The sequence below is a fragment of the Danio rerio genome, chromosome 14, assembly GCF_049306965.1.
Source record: "Danio rerio strain Tuebingen ecotype United States chromosome 14, GRCz12tu, whole genome shotgun sequence".
In the NCBI taxonomy this organism is placed as follows: Eukaryota; Metazoa; Chordata; class Actinopteri; order Cypriniformes; family Danionidae; genus Danio; species Danio rerio.
This window is the reverse complement of record NC_133189.1, coordinates 36830638-36847873: the sequence shown is the minus strand read 5'-3', so window position 1 is coordinate 36847873 and position 17236 is coordinate 36830638. Positions and strand designations below refer to the sequence as shown.

Below are 17236 nucleotides of genomic sequence, written 5' to 3'. Positions count from 1 at the left end.
TCACCCCGATGTGACAGTGGACAAACTATACATATACACACTTCTGTTCAAACAGCTTACAAAAGATGATTTTTATTATAGGTCAAAAGTCATTTCACTTGGCAGCTGTCTTTGAACTCCCTCTCGGGCAGTATGCTTACCAATTTGTCTGAATAGGGAAACATCAACTTCTCCAAAACTGTTTGCCAAGCTTTCGATTACATTACATTACATATTTGGAATCACCAATAAAGTTAAACAACAATCGTCTCATAAGTTTCATTTGTAAATGTTCAAACGCAGTCTTGATGGCAAATCTCCTCCAGTTTACAAGTTGGTGAGCATTTGAGTAGTTGTTGTCATGTGATGTGCGTTTGACAGGATGGACTGTACCTCGCCTAAGTTTCAAACAGATTACAAAACCAAAAAACTTTTGTTTTCAAGTATAGTTGGTTCATTTAAAAGTTCAGATTTTAAGCTTTATGAGGACATTATTCTTATGTCTGTGAAGCAAGTATTACACAAGTGATCACAAAAACTGTGGTAAAAACACACGTCTGGTCTGAGCTTCTCCCTGGAGAAATGTCAGTGTAAAGCTATTGATGATTGGCACTTTACTAGTAGGCGAGGCTTCGTTCGCTATATTGACTGTTACACTTTTCCCTATTCAAAATCATACGAGCGACATGTCTTGTGTATTCTATAGTCTTTGACTCAAATGCCATGCAGTGCATAAACACATATTTTTGTAGAATAAGGCGGTGTACATAAACTATATTGGAAATGCCATTTACTGAATAAAGCGACTTGCATGATTGTGTTCCAAAACACTTGGCAATATTGTAATTTTCAGTTCTGGATGTAGCAACATAGTTATTATGATACCATTATGTGCACTGTAAAGTTTATAAATTATAATTAACCAAATCAACCATTTTAACTTGTAAATTCTCTGTAAACATAGTTCCACAGGGCTTTTTTTTATCATGAGTTAAGGGTAAAATATTTTTATTAAAGTTCTTTAAGTAAAACAAGTTTATATTATTTTCATGTAAACTAATGACTAATGTTAACAAATGAAAACTTATCGATAATTATGCAGCATTAAAAATATAACTAGACAGTTTGTCATTCTAAATGTGTTGTTCTAGAAAAACTTCTCCAGCTACTCTTTCTTCACTAGAGAAGTTGTGCTGATTCCCAAGTTCAACTAAACTAGTGCAAACAGCGTGGAAAAGCAAGCTGGTGTAAGCTGTGCTTGTCAGAAGGTGTTTATGTGTGAGAATGTGTACTCTTAGTTTGTGCAGTGTTCAGACAATGAGAGTCAGTCAGATGTCACTAGAGACAGACACAATGCCTCCAGGCCATAGAAAAATTCCAGTCTAGCTCAGCATTCAGTCCAGTTTAACAGCATCTGTACCAACTAGAGATGACATACCACTATAAATCTCCACATGACAAGTATTAGTCTTCTTCTGTGATAATAATGATAATACCTATAACCTGGAATACTACAAAAAAAAGCTGTTACTTCACATACTTCACACTTTACATAAGCCTAGAATTTAGTGTGAGTTGGTGCTACTTTGCCTTATGGTTAGGGCAGTAAGTGACTGTATTATCATCAATAATGTTACTTGTTGAGAACAAAGGTTTGTAACATACAAAAACTTAAAAAAAAAAAAAATCTTACATATGAAATGTTATGCATTTGTTCTTTGTTTTCTTTGTTTGTTTATTTACTGCTAGATTTGCTTTTGTCTTGACCATGTGCAGTTGATTGACTTTTGTCCTGGGAGCATTGTACAAATGTGGTGGCTTTATTGATGCATGCTTAGAGTCTATATGCCATATCTAGTGTATATATCTATGAACTGGAAAGTTCCTTGAATTAAAAATTAACTAAGGTGTGGGACCCCTGTAACAGTTTTGAAGTATTTACTTCTTTTTCTAGTGATGCCGGTGTGTAGTTATGATCGATTTCTCCCTCAAGCTTCCAGTATGAATGAAATAGATATTAGATTAAATGTGTGCTCACAGCATCTTATTATTTTTTATTCAGACTTTATATGAAAGTGTAAACATATGAATTATCCTCATTGATATTTGTGTCACAATAAATGGAAGAAAATATTGTGATCTAGTTTTAAGCCCATATTTGTACCAACACAAGAACTGTAATTAGACGCTGTTGTTAAATAATGCATACCATGGTGCTTTCAGTCATTTTAAGCCGTGTCTCTTGCTTAAACTCTCTAAATACACATGTAAGCAAACTTGCCACCCCAGTTTCATTAGGACCTAAGGGAGCGTATTTATATTAAGGCTGAAGCCAAGGTGACTCATGATGATAAATGAATGTGGGCGTAAGGTCACCCCTTTGAAAGCATATCAGCACCTTTACGTTTGCATTTAAATTGGAAGTATCTCAACATCTAAATTAATTTTCAAAGTCTTTGAAGAAAAGTGAGGCTGGAGAAGCAACACTAGACCCCTATTAAGTCTCAAATAGGATGCGTCTGATGTTCTCTTGCTCTGCTGATTGAATATTTGTCGTGATTCATTTGTGTGCTCACTGTAGGAATAGTAAATGAACTACATGGCTGCTGCTGCTGCTGGTGGACTGGTGCTTGATTCATTTAATTTATTGTGTCATTGGATACAAATTTACCATTAAGTGTGAATTGACTCTGGCTGGGCTTGTGTTTCAAAGTCATGGAAAATCTAGAGATGATACTAATTTAAAAAGAGATTTTTAATACACTGTGTAAATGTAAATACACTGACATGTAAATGTTTGATTTATTTATGTGTCTTAACATATGGTCACAATTGTCGTGTTTATAATTAAATATTTTGATAGTTTGTTGGTTCAAAAATACAGTAAAGGTGCAGTATTTCTAGTATTAATTAAAATAAGTGTTTTCTTTTATTTTTTCTATTTATAATTTTTTTGTGGAATTTGTTGAATAGGAGTGTATGTGTGTTTCCCAGAGATGGGTTGCAGCTGGAAGGGCATTCACTGTGTAAAACATATGCTGTATAAGTTGGCGGTTTGTTCCGCTGTGGCGGCCCAGGATTAATAAAGGGACGAAGCTGAAAAGAAAATGATCAAATGAATATTGACCCCAGGCTTTTTAACAGTAGTGTATAATATATATATATAGACACACACACACACAGTTGAAGTCAGAATTATTAGCTCCTCTGAATTATTATCCCCCTTGTTTATTTTTTTCCCCAATTTCTGTTTAATGGAGAGAAGATTTTTTTCAACACATTTCTGAACATAATAGTTTTAACTCATTTCTAATCACTGATTTATTTTACACTTCTATACAGCTTAAAGTGAAATTTAAAGGCATCACTAGGTTTAATTTGGTTAACTACGCAGTTTAGGGTAATTAGGCAAGTTATTGTATGACAATGGTTTGTTCTGTTGACTATTTAAAAATATATAGCTGAAAAGGCCTAATATTTTTTAACTTAAAATTGTTTAAAAAAGTTAAAAACTGCTTTTATTCTAGCTGAAATAAAACAAATAAGACTTTCTCAAGAAGAAAGAAATATTATCAGACATACTGTGGAAATGTCCTTGCTCTGCTAAACATAATTTGGGAAATATTTAAAAAAAGAAAAGAAATTAAGCTAAAAAGGCTAATAATTCTGACTTCAACTGTATATTTATACTTACAGTACATCTATACATTATACTTTACTTTGCCTCAAGCAATCGTTTGAACTGCTTTACAGTGAATGCTGGCTCAAGAGCTGTTAGTGCTGTCTTTCTGTTGCTCCTGATTGCTGGTGTTCTTGTTATATGTCCACTCTTGTTTCTCCTTAAAATTGATCCTGTATGTGGAACTTTTTCTCCACATGAGTCATATACTGTAGGTGTGACAAACATATTTTTCAGGCCCCAGAACACTTGTACATTTTTCATATATATATAGTCGAATAATAGAAATGAGTTATTAAAACTATTATGTTTAGAAGTATGTTGAAAAATCTTCTTTCCATTAAATATATAATGTAGTTAAATATATAATAAAATAATGAATTCTTGATTGATTAGTAAAATATCTGAAAACTGATTGGATGATGAACGCAGGGAAAGAATTGAATGCTGAAGAAAGAGCTTCTGATAAACATTTGCTTTCTCACATGTAACTTTATAAGAAATGCAACTCCTTCAGAGAGCATCCACTAAACCATCATACTGGAATAAAAACTAGAAAGTTAAGCTTGCAGTTAAACAGTTTTTTTCACATAATTAAAGCATAATTCACCCAAACTGTTTATAAGTGCTTCTTCAAGTGGTTTCAAACCATTGTGGTTTTCTTTATTCTGTTGAACACAAAATAAGATATTTTGAAGAAAGCTGAAACCTGTAACTATTGGTATCCATAGTAGAATAAATCAAATACTATGGATCTTTTGTGTTCAGCAGAAGATTGTCAAATGGGCTTAGAACAAGTGAAAGGAGATTAAATGAAGACAAATTAGGAAATTACCAGCAGTTGCCACATTAACACAGATAACTTTGAACAATCTGAAGGCGTTCTCTGATTATGATCAGTGTTTTTACAATGTTCTTCAAATTTCTTATTAGTTTTTTATATTGCCCTTCAGGATAAATGTATGTTACCCCTGAAACCATTGATCATGCCACTGGTTTTCCTCATAAGGGTTTATGACATCACACTTAGCCTTTTCCAGCAGGTTTGTGTTTAGAGCTGGTGGGGTCAGTTCTAGGTGCCCTCTGATTATCTGTTAGTCACCAGCTGCATGTGCGTTTGCCCTGTGCGTCACAGTGAGGCATCAGGTGGTCTGTGTGCTGGTAAATGGAGTGATGTGATGGGTGACGGGGCGATGAAGAAGGGTGTGAGATGATGACTCTGTTACAACCTCATGCGTGTCTTTCAGGGTGCATGAGGTGTTGCTGGATGAGAACATGCAAACATTTTCTGCAAGCATTAGTATATAAAATACTAAAAGTGTCTTTATCAGTGTTTTTGTTTTATATACTCTAGTAAGCTTTTAGTAAGCTGATAATTTTTTTTTTTAGTATTTTAACTGATATAAATTGAGCTATCAACAGTAGAGATCAGTCATATGATCAGCAAGAGCTTCTGCACTTTCCTTTCCCCCCTCCTCTGCTGTTGCATGTTGACTGCTGGAAAATTTTTCGTTTTGATGTTAAGCAGAGAATAAAAGAGGTTTAGTGGTGTAAAGTAAAGCTCGATTTCACCTCTCCCGGAGCTCCAGAATGACACAGCGATAAAAATTAAATCCATTTCCTCAAGGCTGTGCAAGAACATCCCCAGAGACCAAAAAAGTAGTCTTGACTCAGTTACACATGATATTTAAAGTGCTGGTATTTTAAGCGCAGGCTCCCTCAGGGCTGCTGGAGCAGCTGATGGTGATGTTCACATCCTCGTTTCCATCAGACGCTTAACTGGCATTTCGTGCAGAATGAGAGTGATCGAAATTACTTCTGACTTCGACTCATTTGAATGGTATAAACTGAGACAGTCCACCTCTAAATCTGCCTCTCTGCTTAAGGTTAGACACTGCAGGCAACAGAGTTGTGAGATTCTATGTCTTTTGACTTTTCATTAAGTGTTTTTTTTTTTCAGTCTAATGACAAGACAACATTCAAAATATAGTTTGCTTTATAGCACTTTATCAAATTGTGTCAGTAGTAGGCATGGGCCGGTTTAATGATATCATAATATTGGAATTACTATTCTAAAATAGGTTCATTTTAAATGTCTGTTTTTTCCTTTATTGAACATGATATATATATAAATAAACATTTATAATATTTTGGAACAGAAAACATGTCTGGCTAAATAATTGAAATAAATAATTGACCTCTGCTATCTTTATCAGTTTTCACAAAAACACTGATTTCTTTACAAAACCTAAAAAACACATAAAAAACCCTACATATACCTTAGGAATGATATAACAGAAAAATCTTTTACAAACCACGGTAAACCTTGAAGCTGTTTATTGTCCCATGCCTAATCTGTAGATGTAAAATATAATACATATTTTTTTCTTCCACTTAGCCATGAATCTGAATTTCAGAACTACTTACCTATCATACTTATATTCATATCTGTATGTTCAGTAGGCCTTTTAAAGAGATTTCTGCTGCGTCCCAAATTGCATACTTATGCACTATTCTACGCCATTTTGTAGTATAAATAGTGTAAGTAGTGTGTTCACACTGAAAACTCTTAAAATAATAAGTGCACTTTAATAACCCGGATGATGCACTCATTCAGCTGCTAAAATTAAGTGTGTAATGATGGACACTTCACGCACTCAACGACTGCAGGTTTGCTCACGTAACGGAAGGGGCGGAGCTATCTGGCGCACATGTTGAATAACTATTTATTTTGAATGGTGAAAGCAAAATTCTCCTACGAGAGTGATTATAGCGCCTCCCGATGGTGAATGCAGCAATACTCACGGCAGGTATTATTTGATAATTCGGTCGTTTATTTCAATGATTTGGCAACCGTCAAACGTCATCAGTGAAACAGTTTGAATTTCCGCTTAGTAAAAAAACATTAGTGTACCATTTGGGACGACACAACATACATATACTATCCAGTTGAGTGCATTAGTGCATAAGTACATAGTGCATGAGTGCATAGTGTATAGTGTGCTATTTGGGACGCAGCTACTCTCATACATAGTTTAGAAAATGAGAAAAAAATCTATTTTTAGAACTAATATTATTATTAGAATTATTAGGAGATTTAAAATGACAACCAAAATAATAATACATTTTTTAAAATAATATTTTTGTTAGAAATGTATGCAAATTATAGCATTCTAAATTTAAAAATACTATTTTGCATATTTAAACCAACATAGGCTCATCCTGAAACATAGCCCTACATACATTTCTGGAGATCACGAATTATGTAGCAAGAAGTATGTATGGCTGTATTTCTGCACTGTCTTGCCTTAAACTTTCTGACCTCAATCTGCCGCTAGCTCTCGGCCTAAATGTGCGAAGCACAGCCGGCTCATAATTCAGAGCTGTTGATCACGTCAGTCCCGTCCTTGAAGCCTTTGTGCTTTGAGGCCGCTGTAAATTAAATGTTCTGATCTTTGACATGCAGTGCAACTGTAACCCATGTTCACTTCTGGGCCATTATGGATTACGCCATCACCAATCATTTAGGTTCTGACTTTTATTGCCTCCCTTGATTAAGGGTCATTTTGCATCCGACTCAGGACACACGATACCTTCAACTCAGGGGCAAGGTGATGTAAACAGTGGAAGGTTGTGCACTCTGTATCATTAAATCCTTTCTGTGGAGTGTCAGCTATGGGCTTTCAGCACCATGGACAGCGGCGTTCATCATTTCCCATCAGGCCACAGGCTGACAGCTCATTTTAAAAGCCCAGCTGATAGTGAAGGTGGAGCTACGACAGGCTGCTGCTTATCCATCAGGCTTCATGCCAGACATTTTTTTTTTTTCACAGTTTGGCACCTTGTGTTTCTGTCATAAAGTACTCTTTTAGTACAGTCCGGCCCTAAATATGCCCCTCATTTTAATTGAGGTTTATGGGGCTACTGTTAACACTACTATTAATAATCATGGATGGACCTTCAGAATGCTTTGGAGAAAAAAGGAGATTGTGTTTTAGAGGCAATAAGAGTCTGTTTGTTCTCCCTTAGGTATTGTAAATAAAAAAGGAAAGCAGTGTGACTAAGAATCTGGCAACTTATTATTATAGTAATTTTTACAAATACTTATAAATACTTTTTAATGCATTTAAACAAAACAGTTTTATAAAACAATAAATCTATTAAAATAAGAGTTTGATCATCTACAGTGGCATCTTTAGGAATAGAAAGATATGTTCAATTCAAACATTCATTCATTTTCTTGTCAGCGTAGTCCCATTATTAATCCGGAGTCGCCACAGCGGAATGAACCGCCAACTTATCCAGCAAGTTTTTACGCAGCGGATGCCCTTCCAGCCACAACCCATCTCTGGGAAACATCGACACACATGTCCACACACACACTCATACACTACGGACAATTTAGCCTACCCAATTCACCTGTACCGCATGTCTTTGGACTGTGGGGGAAACCAAAGCACCCGGAGGAAACCCACGCAAAGGCAGGGAGAACATGCAAACTCCACACAGAAATGCCAACTGATCCAAGGTTCGAACCAGTGACCTAGCGACCTTCTTGCTGTGAGGAGACAGCACTTCCTACTGCGCCACTGCCTTGCCCTCAATTAAAACAAGTAAAAAAAAGACAAACTTCTAAATTTTTTTGTTGATTTTCTTGATTTTCTCTGTTTATTAGAGTTGTATTTAACATATTATTCAACATATTACAGTTTTTACCTACCTTTCAAAACAGTGTCACATTTTTTCAAAACTCTACACATACATGTAACTCTCAAAACTGCACACACAAAAAGCAAAATGCCTCATCTCTCCTTCAAAATGTAACCCTGCATTTAAAATACCAAACACGGCAAACATGGCAAACACTTCTTTCATCTTACTAAATGTTTGGATATAACGCTGTTGTTCTAAATTTAAAGCTCTGCTCTTGCATGCGCGTATAGTGTATCTACATTTCAGTACGAGGTTCTAGAATGAAAGTAATCTGCTGAGAAGGGGAACAGCTACACTGTAAAACACCAATGACATGTAGAAACTGAAAATATATAATAGGCCAAACATTACTGGTGTATACAGTTGCATGCAACAAAACCATAAACTGACTGTATGTAAACATGTAAAAACAATTTATGTAAACAAAAGTATATTCTTTAGAATACAGCAAAGAACACAAAAGTGTGTGTTTAGGGTTTCAGGGGAAAAGCGTCCATTGCCTAGAAAAGCGTAAAAACACCAAAAACCAAGACAGCTCATTGTTCTGTCACCTCTGACTTATTTATCGGTCTGTACTACAGTAGAGCAGTTATCAGTAAAGAAATTAGTGTTACCACATTTAAGGAGTGTGTGATCTGATGAAAAAGTGTGGCATTTTGCTTGGTTGTGTTTGGAAAAGGAAAGAAAGTAGCTTCCTGTTAGATATTTGTGTAGGGAATTTTGTGTAGAGTTTTACTTTTGCTTCTGTAGCTTCTAGTTTTGGAGATTTACTGTGTAGTTTAGCAATTTGAGTGAAAGGTTTAAGAAATTGTTTTGCATGAATAGATTTTGTGTGTACGCAGTTGGAAAAAACTGTCATTTGAGTGTGTTAATGACTGGACTGTGATATTTTTTGTTAGATTTGTTGCACTTTTGGCATTGGTACTGACTAATCTTATATGCACAAATATTATTGTAAAGCATCCTGTAGAAAATATTCATTTTAAAAGAGAGATCTTTGAGGGGTATATACAGTATATAAACCACTATACAATACAAACAATAATAAAATTAAATAATGTACGGAATCAGCAAAATATATAAAACTGTGCTTGTGGTTTTTGGATGTTTTATGCAAATATCCAACATATTGTCTCTTTAATGATGCATAATGACATTATATTTGTATTGTGTCAGTCAGCTTTCAATATAATGCTTCTTTATGTTTCTTTTCAGTAGTTTTGACTGCAACATCACTAAACTAGAAAGTAATGTTGACAATTACAAAGTCACCATACTCTTATTTTACAAAAATCCACATGACTGACTTCCCTCACCAGAAGAAAATCTAGAGTTAGACTTCAGTCTCTAGTATAATTCATTTTCACAGCTTAAAATAGAACGTGGCTGTCAAAGCACCTGCACCTCAGACCAAAGTAAATTGGTCCCCAAGTGTTCCTGTATGTACTTAAACCCATGAAATCCAGAGATGACAGCCCTTCCCTTAACCACCATTCATGTTTTTGTCTTTAATAACATGTCTGAACGAGAGAGAGAGAGAGAGAGAGAGAGAGAGAGAGGGGTGAGCTGGAGTTTTAATACCTCCGCTGTTAAACACTCTGGCAGTAGTTGTGTTTGGCCTCAAATCATGACAATGGAAAAACGGCGAGCTATAAAACTGCAGCCTGAACTTTATTAGTACATTTCATCTCTGGCAAGTCTGTGCAAGCACCAGGAAATGAAAAGCGTCTATAAAATTCTCACAGTATGTGCCTGAATGAATACAGTGAGCGTCAGCCTGCACTGTTTTGACAAGTTCATAGGTCAAGGTCTAATAATATCAGAATTACTATAATCACTGTCGGAGTGGAAAGATATTTTTCTCCATCCAAGTGCTGTAATCTGTAATGTATCAGCAGTAACTGTAGAATCCTAACCTAAAATCCTTAAAGGCCAAATATATAGCTTCTGCAGATAACTGAGTGGTATATCGAGTTTATACACTCACTGGCCACTTTATTAGGTACACTATAACTTACTTGTCCCAAAGTTGCTCCATTGGATTGAGATCTGGTGAATGTGGAGGCCAATTGAGTACAGCTGAACTCCAGGAGCAGGGATACAGCGTTATGTTCACTAGATCACGGGTGTTAAATCCAGTTTCTGGAGGGCCGCAGCTCTGCAGTTTAGTTCCAACCCTGATTCAACAAAGTGAAGCCATGGTTACACTGGACTTTTCGCACCATAGACTTCCATTCATACGTATGCGACTGCGGCAGACCAGAAACACAAGCTCATGCAACAAGTTTCGCATTTCGCTGCATTCGAAAGTTCAAGCTTGGTGAGCAATAGAAGATCAAAGCGTGACCTCTCTACAGAATTGTAAAATATGGACCCACTTTTTAAAATGTCTTATCATCTTGTTTTATCCTGCCACTTTTTTGTAGCGCCGTACAACAGAATTTTACATGCTCAAACTCTAGTGTGACCGCAGCTTTACATGTAGGTTTTAAACAACCCTAAAGGACTTTAATCAGGGTTAACACTAAACTGTGCAGAGCCGTGGCCCTCTAAGTTTGACACCTGTGTACAGAATTGTTTTCATAACTCTTAATATAAAGATTTTTTTGTTGGACAATATTTGGAAGAATGTTCAAACAAGTACAATAAATACAGATAAAATACCTAAAGTAGATACAGCTTAAATCAAAATTATTAGCCCTTCTCTATTTTTTTCTTTTTTAAATATTTTCCAAATGTTTAACGGGGCAAGGAATTTTTCCTCTAATATTTTTTATTCTGGAAAAAATCTTAGTTGTGATTTGTTAAGCTAAAATAAAAGATAAAATAATAATACTAGTAATAAAAAAACATTTTAAGGTCAATATTATATGCCCTCTTAAGCAATATTTTATTTTCATTGTCTACAGAACAAACCATCATTATGCAATGACTTGCCTAATTACCCTAACATGCCAAGTTGACCCAATTACTTAAGCCTTTAAATTGCACTTTTAAGCTGAATACTAGTAAACATCTAGTAAAATATGATGTACTATCCTTATGTTAAAGATGAAAGAAATCTTTAAAAATTGTTTAAATATTATGATTACAAATATAATGACAAAGTCTTCTCTCTGTTAGACAGAAATCGGGGGAAAAGTATACAGGGGGCTTATGATTTAGCAGGGCTAATAATGTTGACTGTATACCATACACTGTAATTTAGCCAAAAATACATACAGTATATATGTTAGCCAAATACTAGTGTCACATTTCAGACATATAAAACTAAATTGCTCTTCATGATTATGTTTATCTGTACAGTATTTTACCAGTGTGTATATGAGGCTTCGCAGTAGAAAGCTCCCAGCAAACACAGCTCAACTGTCAGCGAGAAACTGCAGTTTGGGGTCTTGATAGGAACTCAAACATTCCATCTAGTAAAAGCACTGTCAAACATTATTCTTGTTTTACCTCTCTTTCTTTCTGTCGCTGTATATTTTTGCTAGTGTTCAAACTTTGCCATGCACTTTTCGAGGTGAATCTGAGTTTTTTTTCTTGTAACTTGTCACATGTGATTCCACACCCTCAGCCTGCCTGATGCAGTAGCCACGCCCCAAACTATTGCTATTGGTTTAGCTGTAAACTGATTGACAGATTTTAACACACCACATACAGTAATAGGCTCAAATATTTCCCATAAATTGCTGACTTTATGAAAAGCCAAAAATCCTCACCTTAAAGGTCTTATTTTGTCATTTTTTGGGCAAACTGTAGTTAATGCTTTACGAGTGCTCATTCAGGATATAAATGATATTGATCAGTGCTCTCTACAAATGATTTTGTCATCGTGTTTTTAGCATAAAAGAGAGTGCAGACACATTAGCTCATTATCAGTACTGGAACAATGACAGCTGTTCATAAATGCACGTTGTATGTAAATAATTGCCCATATTAAAGTGCTTCCTCTGTGCATGTGTGATACAGATAATGCCTGTGCTGGAAGATCATGCATGCTTTCACAGGATTGAGTATCTCTCGTACTGAAGAAATCAGTTTAGAAAAAAACGTGATGCATCGCAGTAAGTTTGCATGGTGCTCTGTCCATAGACACACTGTTCTTTACCCTGGTCATCAACCTCTGAAATATGTGATTTCAGTAGATAAGTGCCAAATGAGCTCCAAATCCCCTGCCTGCCCTGACTTTTGTCACATTATCCCAGATCCCAATGCTTAACTAACTGCTGCTGTATTGTTTCCACCATTGTGATGTACTGTGTATTAGGGCTGGGCGATATCTTATTTTATTTTATTTTATTTTATTTTATTTTATTTTATTTTATTTTATCTCTTGTATTAAAATAGATTAAATCTTTTTAATGTCAATAATAAAATAATGAATAAATATTTGATTTAAGTTAAAATAATTGACACACATTTCTATATTTGTTTAACTTTATGAACAGGAAATATTTATAATTAATAATTTACATTAATATTCACCAGTACATATCATACAGACAAAAAGACAGGAACTATTTACCTCTACTCATTTTTACCACATATTTTTTATACATAAAAAATTCACAAATATATATATATTTGTGAATTTACATTCAACGTAAATATAAATAAAACAAAAATACATTCATAAAACATTAGGCATTGAATTGTTTTATTTAATTTTAAATTTTAATTAATTTTATTTGAAATCTATTTCATCTATTAAAATTTTAGTCACTGTTAAGTAAATAATGGGTTGTGTCAAAAAATAGTGAAATACTTCATTTTATTTTATTTTGTTTATTTTATTTTATTGTATTTTATTTTATTTTTTTATTTAATTTTTGTATTTTTATCTTATTTTGTTTTATTTTATTGTATTTTTGGTAGTTTTTTGTTTTATTTTATTAATTTGATTTATTTTATTTTATTTATATTAAAATATTATTATTTTATTTTTAGTAAAAAACTATTAAAATGACCCTGATTTTCACATTAGTCGAAAATTGATCAAATCAACCTTTGTAATCATTTATTATATCGCCTAGTCCTATTATGTATTAAGCTTTTCTTTGTCTCTCTCACTCTTCTTTTCTTCTCTTTCTATACATCAATGTGTTCTATATGTACTGCTAATCTTATTGTTATTGTTGATACTTATTATTATAACTTATTGTTGTCATTTATACTTTGTTTCTTTTCTTTGCGTGTTTTCTCATTGTGTTTAATAAGTTATGTTGCTTTGAGCGCTATCTCCCTTTCTAACCCTGCGTTCATTTTGTTGTGGCTCGACCACAGTCCAGGATGACGCTGCCCCAGGTACCCAGGAGTACATTATGTTGCGGCAGGACTCCATCCATTCTGCGGATATAAGGGGTAAAGGCTCCCCTTTTCGTGCTAAGTGTCACGAAATCTTCTGCTGCCCGCTGAAGCAAGTCGTCCTCAAAGAGAACTCAGAGCCCGAAGGTTTGTGTGCAACACATCCATGTTTTTTCTTTACCTTGCTAATACTTTTGTATCTTTTACTAAGTTTAAGTTTCATTTGAACTTACTTTTGTTTTAAAAGCTTTTGGTTTGTGAATCTTCTGTTTGTGAGCTGTATGTGTGTCTTGAAGAAACAGCTTGAAGCGTGTAATGTTGAATGTTGTGAGGATACACTCCTCCTTTTCTGTGTGTGTGTTTCCTAAATGTGGACTTCTGCTGTTTATCACCAGTGATTAATTACTTTAAAGATCACTGATGATGTCATTGAATCTGATCAAAGGCTCAGCATTTGCATTCCAGGACATAGATCAGGGATCTACACTAAAAAATAAATATATATAAATAAATGGATCAATCAATCAATCAATCAATCAATCAATCAATCAATCAATCAATCAATCAGTCAGTCAATCAGGAGGACTTTAATATTTAGATGAGCAAATTCAAGCATTATGAATGTGACACTTGCAGTAAAAATTCGCAACATAAATCCACAAAGAAATTTGATCAGCTTTGTATTAGATGCCATTTTTAAAAATAAGTAATTATTATTTGTTGTCTACACTGTAATAAATTCCTAGAATTTCACAAACTGTTACTGTAATTTTTCATTTCATTGGGGTCATTTAACAGGATTTAACTGTAAATTTTGTTTGTTCAGAATTTAGGGCAAAAAGAAATTAAGGCAGGCATCAAATTACTGTAAAATGGCTATATCTTTTGCACGATAATTATAGGAATTCAAACACTATTCATATTTTATTCAACTTAGAAATTAATACACATTAACTTTTGTGCTAGAACATTTGTTGATATTTAGAAATTTTTACAGAATTATTGTTATTATGAAGTACCTCATCGTAATTTACTGTGAATTTGCATAAAGGTCCTTACTGTGAAAGCAATGCAATTATTAGCCAGTAAATTACTGTAAATTTAAGTTAAAATTATTTACAGCGCATATGCTATCATTTTTTTAAATAAAATTTCTAAAAACAAGTAAAATTTCATATTGACCTATTTACATTTTATGCAAATAAGTGCTCTAAATCATAAGTCTTTAACCCTCCTCCCACTGTTCTGCAAAGTGCATTTTCATCTTGCTTAAACACACCCGCTTGTGTTTTTACAAACGATCCTAAAAGTCTTCATTAGCTTCTTCAGGTTTGCTTTATCTTTGCTGGATTGTGGGCCTCCAGGAGCAGGGTTGAAGAACCAGGTTCTAAATGATAAAAATATTATTGAAAGACACGTTATCAATTACAGCTTCTAAAATAGAGCACAAATAAATTGTAAAGGTAAACACAAAAAGCAATAATAATTTTAAAGATGTATTTTAATAAAGTACAATAATAAAATAAAATATGAAATTGCTTGATAAAAAAATGTATAACAAAATTATAGCTTAATTCTAGATAATTTGATCTCAAGTCAGTAGTTTTGTTTTAGTGTCACATGACACCAAATGACTTTGTACATTGACTAGTTTTTGAGTTATAAGTTGTTTTCTTTGAATGTTTGAGACTGACAATTTATTAGCCATTATAGAAAAATGCTCAAATACAGTAAAAACAAAAACGGTAAATAGCAGTAAAAACTGTACAACCCAGACTGGAAATGATAAAGCCAGTATATTTAGTAGAATGTTAAACACCAGTTTTATGTGCAGAATAACAAGCTGTTTTATGTACAGTAGCTAAAAATAACTGAAAGTGGATGACAACATAAGCCAGACACGTTAAGTTTACAAATGGCTGCACCTGCTCTTACATGAAGAAGCATGGGTATTGCAGCCCCTTTATAAATAACCTTTTATTCCAAGCGAGCGAATGAGTAAACGATGATGAAGATTCACAAACATTTAAACTCCACTCCTCAATAAGCTCCTCTTCTTAGAAATCTCTTAGTTTTTTAATTTAAAGGGATAGTTCACCCAAAAAATGAAAATGTACTCACCATTGTTAACATCCATAGTAGGAAGAAATTCGATAAAATTACCAATTTCCAACATTCTTCAAATTATCTTTTTTTATGTTCAACTGAATAAATATATAAAAACAGGTTTGGAAGAAGAAGAGAAGATTAAACTAGGATAGAATTACATTTTTAGGTGAACTATCACTTTAAATGAGATGCTTCCCTCCCCCACGTTAGGTCCACATGTTTTTACGGTAGATGAATATCTGTTAAATCGCTGCCCATCTGCTTCACAAGCGATAGTGTGTCTGCTTTCAGAAGGGCTGGTCCGAACCCTCTGTCTCTTTGTCTTCCTTTCCCATTTATCTGGCTTTTTCTGTCAGGTGCATGAGGATGCTGATGTCTGCTAATGGTCGATTGTACACACTGGGTTATATGCGGTCCTGCATGCAGCTGAATGCTCTGTTGTCTTGGATTGTTTTGGAAATCTTGTAGAGTGCTAAGAAGTGATTTGAAAAAGTGCTTTTCCTTTCAGACTCTCAGATCTCAGGGTAAGCCATCAGCAGTCACCTCAAGCCTAAATAAATGAAGTTAAACTCACACAAGCCGCTGCGCTGGACGACATATGAATTGTTCACGCTTCGCTGGGATGAGGCAGTAGATTGATGGATGATTTAGTTGTCATAGATACAGTGCCTTTACTGCTGACAAACATGTGCCTAATCAATTATTCAGTAATGGTTCATATTCACGGTCATTACTACCTCATTCCGGCACAATATATAGAGTTGTTGAGGAGAGTAAGTTGGACGCAGGGGATCTTTTCTGTGGTAAATTTATATCTGTCTGGATCCTGCTGCAAACAAGAGCACATGAGTGAAAAAGAGAAGGAGGGGAAGGCTTATAAAGAGGCAGACTGGAGGACTGCAGATCTATTATTCAGTCTGACTGAAGCTCTGCTTGGACGTGACTGAATTTGCTAAGAAACTCATGGGCTTCTTCTGAAATGTGTTTATGATCACTGTGCTGTCCAGGGTGAGTGGGGTAGTTGACCTCAGAATGAGAATTCATCTTTTATGCATTCTTATGTCGTTCCTGGTGTTTTTCTTCCTCAGAGAATCACAGGAGGAGATGTTTTGCAGAAAGTTAACACTGCTCTTTTCCATTCAATAAATGAGACTGTCAGCCTGTCTGCAACAATTTTAACCTGCACGTGTTTTCAAATGTTTGGTCTCTCATTATGATTATATGATAACTTTTATACACACTTTACACCAGTGGGTTAACAGTTTTTTGACCTTAAAAAGTCTTAAATGTAATAAAATATTGTGAAGGTCTTAAATCTTTATTAACAGTCGCCACAGCGGAATAAACCGCGAACTTATCCAGCAAGTTTTTACGCAGCGAATGCCCTTCCAGCCCCAACCCATCTCTGGGAAACATCCACACACACATTCACACACACACACTCATACACTA

The 17236-nt window shown here is 34.6% G+C and overlaps 1 protein-coding gene across 10 annotated transcripts in view; it reads left to right on the top strand.

Annotated features, from left to right (window-relative positions):
* The window catches only part of fgf13a (fibroblast growth factor 13a), a 232435-nt gene that overhangs the window by 98568 nt on the left and 116631 nt on the right, over positions 1-17236 (top strand). For 4 of the 10 annotated variants that reach the window (XM_073921376.1, XM_068213196.2, XM_068213197.2 and 1 more), the window contains 2 exons: positions 12341-12435; positions 13655-13822. The exons of 3 other annotated variants lie outside the window; for them this stretch is intronic. In XM_073921376.1, coding sequence (XP_073777477.1) covers positions 12363-12435; positions 13655-13822 — 241 coding nt within the window. In that variant the 5' untranslated portion in view covers positions 12341-12362. The remainder of the gene's footprint in view (positions 1-12340; positions 12436-13654; positions 13823-17236) is intronic. 3 more of the 10 variants (XM_073921375.1, XM_005173208.6, XM_005173209.6) reach the window with 1 other exon arrangement.